The sequence below is a fragment of the Carlito syrichta genome, unplaced genomic scaffold (genome assembly GCF_000164805.1).
Source record: "Carlito syrichta isolate Samal-C Ts95f unplaced genomic scaffold, Tarsius_syrichta-2.0.1 Scaffold304165, whole genome shotgun sequence".
Classification (NCBI taxonomy): domain Eukaryota; kingdom Metazoa; phylum Chordata; class Mammalia; order Primates; family Tarsiidae; genus Carlito; species Carlito syrichta.
In genome coordinates, this window is record NW_007248261.1 from 180,356 (window position 1) to 187,214 (window position 6,859).

Genomic DNA, 6,859 nt, shown 5'->3' on the forward strand with positions numbered 1-6,859 from the left:
AACCAGCTGACTTTGATGTCGGGGTGGTGGCAGCGAGCGCTGGGCTGTGCGGATTCGGAGGCCCTTTCGTCGGTGCCTTTGCGCCTCCGTGTATCTCTACGCTCCTTGCACGTCGCTAGCCCTAGCGCAGTTCAGAGCAGACGCGTCCTGGAAGCCGGCCCCGGACCGTTCCTTGCTTAGCCAGCCTCTTGGCCAGTGGCTGTAAAGCCTGTGGCATGGCCAGGAGGGTGCGTCGGTCAGGAAGTGTCAGGGCCTGGGCGGCACCTGGAGGAGACCCCTCAGAACCTCGGCCCATGGCGAGGCCTGAGGGTCTGTCTCTGCTGTTGGCGCTGGAAGGGAAAAGCTTGGGGTTCTTCCTCGCTCTTCGTTAGCAAGCTAAGCCCCTCCTTGGGTTTCCAAACTCTTTTCCCTTAAGGACAGCTGCTAAGGAGAGGAGCTCCTGGCCAGCCATGTGACTGCTTGCGATTTTGCCTTTCAGGCCTGAAGGGTGGCGGCCCCAGCGGTGGGAGCAGCGGCGGTGCTAATGGTACCTCCTTCAGCTACACATTCCATGGAGATCCTCATGCCATGTTCGCTGAGTTCTTCGGTGGCAGAAATCCCTTTGACACCTTTTTTGGGCAGCGGAACGGGGAGGAAGGCATGGACATCGATGACCCATTCTCTAGCTTCCCCATGGGCATGGGTGGCTTCACCAACATGAACTTTGGACGCTCCCGCCCTGCCCAAGAGCCCATCCGAAAGAAGCAAGATCCCCCGGTCACCCACGACCTTCGGGTCTCCCTTGAAGAGATCTACACCGGCTGTACCAAGAAGATGAAAATCTCCCATAAGCGGCTGAACCCAGATGGAAAGAGCATTCGAAATGAAGACAAGATCTTGACCATCGAAGTGAAGAAAGGTTGGAAAGAAGGGACCAAAATCACCTTCCCCAAGGAAGGAGACCAGACCTCCAACAACATTCCAGCTGATATTGTCTTTGTTTTAAAGGACAAACCCCACAATATCTTTAAGAGGGACGGCTCTGATGTCATTTATCCTGCCAGGATCGCCCTTCGGGAGGTAAGGCACTAGCTAGGATGATGTCTATGGAGGGCGGTGAATGCTTTTAAAGCCATTTAGTATTTGCTCATGAAATGTGTCTGAGCACATGGTGAATGCCAGGCTTGGGGTACAGCAGAGAGCAGGACCGACCAAGGCTCTGTTCTTCAGAGTTTCCATGCTATTGACATGGGTAGAGGTAGGGGTCAGGGTCTTAGCTGCAGAGGCCTGATGGATCTTACCCTATACCCAGCAGCCTCTGGACTGTTGAGCTTCCTAAGCTATCTCCATCTAATGCTGTCCCTTTGTTTTCCAAGGCTCTGTGTGGCTGCACAGTGAATGTCCCCACTCTGGACGGCAGGACCATACCCGTCGTATTCAAAGATGTCATCAGGCCTGGCATGCGGCGAAAAGTTCCTGGAGAAGGCCTCCCGCTCCCCAAAATGCCCGAGAAACGGGGGGACCTCATTATTGAGTTTGAAGTGATCTTCCCTGAAAGGATCCCCCAGACCTCAAGAACCGTACTTGAGCAGGTTCTTCCGATATAGCTACCTGTCCCCCAAGGACTGAACAGGGACCTTTCCAGAGCTCAAGGATTTCCGGACCTTTCCACCAGTCGTGGACCAAGAGAGGGCGGGAGGGCCCAGGGAGGGCTTTCTGAATGTTTTCCAGAGAATATATTACAATCTTTCAAAGTTGTGCACTAGACTTAAGTGGTTTTTCGAGTGCTAGGGCATCAGGTGGTGGAAACAGCAGGACAAGACATTCCAGTCTGCCCCTGCTGTGTCCTGTAGCCCTCCTGGGATGGCCCCACATCATCCTCCAGTCCCCACCAGGGGTGTGAGGCAGACCAGCAGCTGGATCTCTCTGTGGTCCCTTTGCTTCCTGCTGTCAGGTGGTGTCGACCTGCTTGTCTTAGTTGCCAGGCCCTGTCTGCTCCATGGTTTCTGTTGCGTGATCACTTTTTGTTTTATTCTGTATTTGTGGCCCACATCCTGCTCTTCTGAAGAACCCTGTCTTCTCTTTGGCCATCTCAAACTGAGAACCTAAGCGATTTCTGCAGAACTGCCTGGCCAGCGCCCACAAGCAGTACCTCTTGTTCCAGCAGGACCAAGGGAGCCAGCCTCCAATGAGCAAGTCCCACAGCCGTGTCTTCCCCTGAGGGGCTGGGAGCCCAGCAAGTGCAGGGGGCCCTCTCGACTCCTGGCTGTATTAAAGCTGAATTTGCTCACTGGGTCACACTCTGTCCTTTCCTGTAAGGCAATCTTGACACATCTGGGGCTTACCAGTGGTGACCCAGGTAATTTTTTTGTTTCATGGACTCTGGACTCTTTCAAAAGGATCTGATCCTTTTGAATTTTGCACAGCCCTAGATATAATCCCTTTTGATAAAAGGGTCTTTGCTTCTGATTACAGGAGCACTGTGGAATGTCTGTAAATATGTTTTTATAATTCCATGTAAAGTTGGTGTGTACTCAGACGAAGCCAGTCCACAGCAGCCTCTTCTCTCTGTCTAGGGCCCCAATGGAATTCAGAAGACACCTTTTGGGAGGGGCTTGTGGAACAAATGTCTATTCCCTGGAGGCTAGTCTGGTGCTCATACCTTTAGACTCATTGTAAGTTGCCACTGCCAACTTGAGACCAAAGTGTGTGACTTGTCGATGTGCAGCGTGACAGCATTAAAGACTGATGCTAAACCTCAGGGGAGCAGTCCTGCGACTCTGTTTGAGGGTTCTGGGTGGGGACCTGGCAGTCAGGGTGGGAGGTGGGCAGCAGGCAGAAGTCCTGCAAAGAAAGGATTGTCTCCTTTCCTGGGTCGTAATGTGGGTTAGAGAACTTCAACCCATCCAGACTCTGGGTCCAAACATCCAAAGAGACCCAAGTGAAGTAGCTTCAGGTCTCATTTATTTCATGAAGGTGGGGGCCAAAATGATGGGGAGAGCCAGGGCTGGCTCCTAGTTCCCCTCCCCGTCTTCCAGGGTTCCTGACATCCTAGGGGACTTGGGTGCTGGGGCAGAGAGAAGGTGCAGAGTCTGCCCTCAAAACTCTCGGTCACTCTTCCTGCTAGAACAGGCTGGGTGTCTGGCAGACCTGGCCAAACCAGAACTAGAACTTCAGCCACTTGGGAGCCAGCCCAGGACTGGCCCCACCCTGGAGAAGACCCATTTCCTATCCTGGCTTTATTTGCAGGCCACTGAAGCTGTTTTTACTTTGTAGCTTTTTTTAAGCTGGTTTTATTATAAGGTAAGTAATTATACAGGCTTAAAACAATGTATTGCTTCTTTGCTACAAAATGTTTTCAAGTAGAAACATTGTATATGATAGTCTTCCCATTGAAACAATTTAACCTCTGGAAGCAGTCTTGGGGCAGTACTGTCCAGGAGAACTTTCTGCAATGATTGGAATGTTCTATACATCTTTTATTTAAATTCTTTAAAGAATTAAAATATCAGTTCCTCAGTCACTCCTGACCATGTACACGTGGCTAGTAGTCACTCTTAGTGCAGGTCTAGAGGGCTTTTCACCAAGTGTGGGACATGGATCACTTTAAAGAGCAGCCACATTAAGCCAGGAGACACTGTTCCAGTCAGGTGGTGACCCTGGGATAACAGCTGAAAGATGTTCACTGAACTGTCTGAGGCCCCAAGGTCACATTGACTGCAGAACTGGCCCTGATCCCATTTGAGTCACAAGTCCCCAGGGCTGCCACCCACTGCCCCCAGTCTCCATGACACAGCAGATCCCTGTGAACATCATGCTGAAGTGCCACAAACACAAGTGCATGAGACATTAATGTACACTTCTACAAACAGCATGGCCAAGCAGCCTAACCCAAGTTAGGGAGTGGGGTGGTAGGGCTCCTTGGGGAAAATCTCTGTGGTAAAACAGACAAAAAGAACTCAAGTGGGAAGAAAGGCTACCTCTCAGATGTGCAAATTTTTGCTCAGGTATCCTTTTCCCCCTTCTGGGGTTTTGAGTTTGTTTTATATTTTGAGATAGGGTTTTGCTCTGTGGCCTAAGCTGGAGTGCAGTGATGCAGTCCCAGTTCATTGTAGCCTACAACTCCCGGCCTCAAATGATCCTCCCAGGCCACAGGTTTGACCACCGCACCTGGCCCAAGCCTGCCCGGGCCTCCCAAAGTGCTAGGATTACCTGCATGAGCCACCTTGGGCTTTCCTTTAATGAATTTTCCTTTGCCCACAGTGCACATGTCAGGCTCCTTCAGCAACAGGAAGCATGGAGTTGCCTCACTCTAGACCCTATGCGATGCTGAAGGTGCACATTTGTATTTGGCCTCTGGTGAACAGCTGAGCCTGCTGCCCCCAGGCCTGAAAGTTCCCCTTCCAGGCACCACGACAACAAGCGATGACATCACAGATGTTTCCCTTTTCTGATGGGGGGTGTGTGTGCCCGCGCACACGCTTCCCACAAGAGAGTGAGTTTGGACTTACATAAGCACAGGCATAATTTCTAAGTTTTCCATTTTCTTTTTTGACTCTCTAATCACATTACAAAACCGGAAAGGGGGCACAGAGTGAAGATTCTCCCTCCCACCTGACTCCACACCCCCAGCCAGAATGAATGTTCCCAGCTTCTGTACCTCTCCTGAGAGGCACGGAGTACGTTTGCCTTTTTTTTTTTTTTTTGCATAAATGGTACACACTGTACACTCTGCTTATTTTTTTCTCTCACATAACGTGTCATGAAAATAAAGAGCTCCCTCATTCCTGGTCTTCCACACCTGTATTCTACCAGGCCTACCCAGATAGGTGTAAAGACCCAGTTGATGGATTGGTGACCCCTGACCCCTCTAGCAGCTGTCTTGGCTTCCGGGTTTAAGTCTCAGCTTAAGTTTAGCTGGGTGGTCTTGGGCAAGTGACCTAACCTCCTCCTCTTCTTTTTTTAAGTCAGGATCTCACTCTGCCATCCAGGCCAGAGTGCAGTGGCATGATCACAGCTCACCACAGCCTTGACCTCCTAGGTTCAGGTGATCCTCCTGCCTCAGCCTTCTGAATAACCAGACTACAGATGCCTGCCACCATGCCCACCTAACTTTTTTATTTTTTGTAGAGACAAGGTCACACTATGTTGCCAAGCTAATCTCAAACTCCTGGGCTCAGGTGATCCTCCCACCTTGGCCTCCCAGAGTTATGGGATTACACTTGTGAGCCACTGCTCCTGGCCGACCTAACCTCTTTGTGCCTTGGTTTTTTCAACTGGAAAATGGGCATAATAGCAGCACCTCTCGCCTAGGTTTGCAAGGATTTCAAGATGTACAGATGTATGCACGTGAGAGGTGAGGCCCACCTCCACACACAGTAGGGAGGTATGGCCCAGAACAGCACTATGTGCCTGCTTTTGTCATCAATATTCCCTTTTGTGAAGATGTCTCAGCCCAGGCTTGTAACCCTAACCCTGAAGGCAAGGTGAGTCCGGGAGCTTTGGGGCTTGTGCTCTGTTGAGAAGCCCAAGAGAGTCACTGAGACTCTCAGCTCAAGCCTCTGCTCTCACCCAACCTGAGGAAGCCACACCTAAAGCAGGTGATTTCTGTAACACACCTTTTTAAAAAAAATTTATTTTAGAGTCAAGGTCTGTCTCTGTCACCCAGGCTGGAGTGCAGCAGCACAATCAGCTCACTTCAACCTTGACCCCCTGGGCTCAGGTGATCCTCCTGTCTCAGTCTTCTTAGTAGTTGGGACCACAGGTGCCACCATGCCCAGCCCACACCACCTCTTGACAACCTGCCCATTCAATAGAAGCAGCAGAGCACCAAGCTCCAGAGCTGGGCAGCTCTGGGTTTGAATCCCAGCTCCACCATCCTGCTGCTGTGTGTCCTTGGGTAAGTGACTTCATCTCTGAGTTTCAGTGGCCGCCTCTGAAAAATGGGGGAAATGCAAGTGCAGATCCCACTGTGACAACAGGTGGCACATTCAGGAAACAAAAGACCACAGCATGAAGAACCCAGGTGGTGCAGAGTTCAAACCCTGCTCCCTGCAGTCCCTGGAGCCAGTGGTAAAACCTTCCGGAGAAGAATCAGGCCTAGCAGCCCCTCCCTTCTCACTCACCTGGAGCTAGACCTCAGCGAGGCCTGGGAAGGGCCTCGGGTAGGCCTAGAAACTCAGATAGGCCTGGAACACAGTAAGCACTGCAGTTGACATTAGCACACATGCCTAAGGCACTCGGCAGCAAACCTGCCCCTGGCCTCCTAATATGTCAGCTATGCTCCTTGAATATCAGCTATGCCAATAATGACACCGTGCCTATCACAGAATGAGCACTGGACAATTTCATAAACCTTTGTTGAGCACCTACTGTGTGCCGCCCATGTTTCTGAAGCAAGGGAACACAGCAGTGAACAAGGGTGGCAAAACTTCCTGTCTCTGCAGAACTGATGGCTGAATAGAGGGAGGAAGGAAATAAGGAATTAAACATCTGGCCAGGTGTGGTGGCTAATGCCTGTAATTCCAGCATTTTGGAGGCCAAAGCAGGAGAACTGCTTGAGCCCAGGAGCTTGAGACCAGCCTCGGCAACCAAGTGAGACCCCCCCATCTCTACAAAAAATGAAAAAAATTAGCCAGATGTGGTGGCAGGCACTTGTAGTCCCAGCTACTTGGGAGGCTGAGTCGGAAGGGTCACTTCAGCCCAAGAGTTGGAGGCTGCAGTGAGCTGGGATCATGCCACTGCACTTCAGCCTGGGCAACAGAGTGAAAGCCCAACTCAATAACAATAATCTAGGCCTTAAAGAACAGGCACTCTTCTTCTGTCCCACCAACCTGAGAGCGTTTTTTGTAGGCTGTCAACTCCATGCTTGCCGGAGGGA

At 51.1% G+C, this 6,859-nt stretch overlaps 1 protein-coding gene across 2 annotated transcripts in view; it reads left to right on the plus strand.

Annotated features, from left to right (window-relative positions):
- The window catches only part of DNAJB1 (DnaJ heat shock protein family (Hsp40) member B1), a 3,694-nt gene extending 954 nt beyond the window's left edge, over positions 1-2,740 (plus strand). The window contains exons 2-3 of one of the 2 annotated variants that reach the window (XM_008059486.2): positions 479-1,059; positions 1,356-2,740. In XM_008059486.2, the coding sequence (XP_008057677.1) occupies positions 479-1,059; positions 1,356-1,586 (812 nt within the window). In that variant the 3' untranslated portion in view covers positions 1,587-2,740. The remainder of the gene's footprint in view (positions 1-478; positions 1,060-1,355) is intronic. The other variant, XM_021713097.1, reaches the window with a different exon arrangement.
- The last annotated feature ends 4,119 nt before the right edge of the window (positions 2,741-6,859 follow it).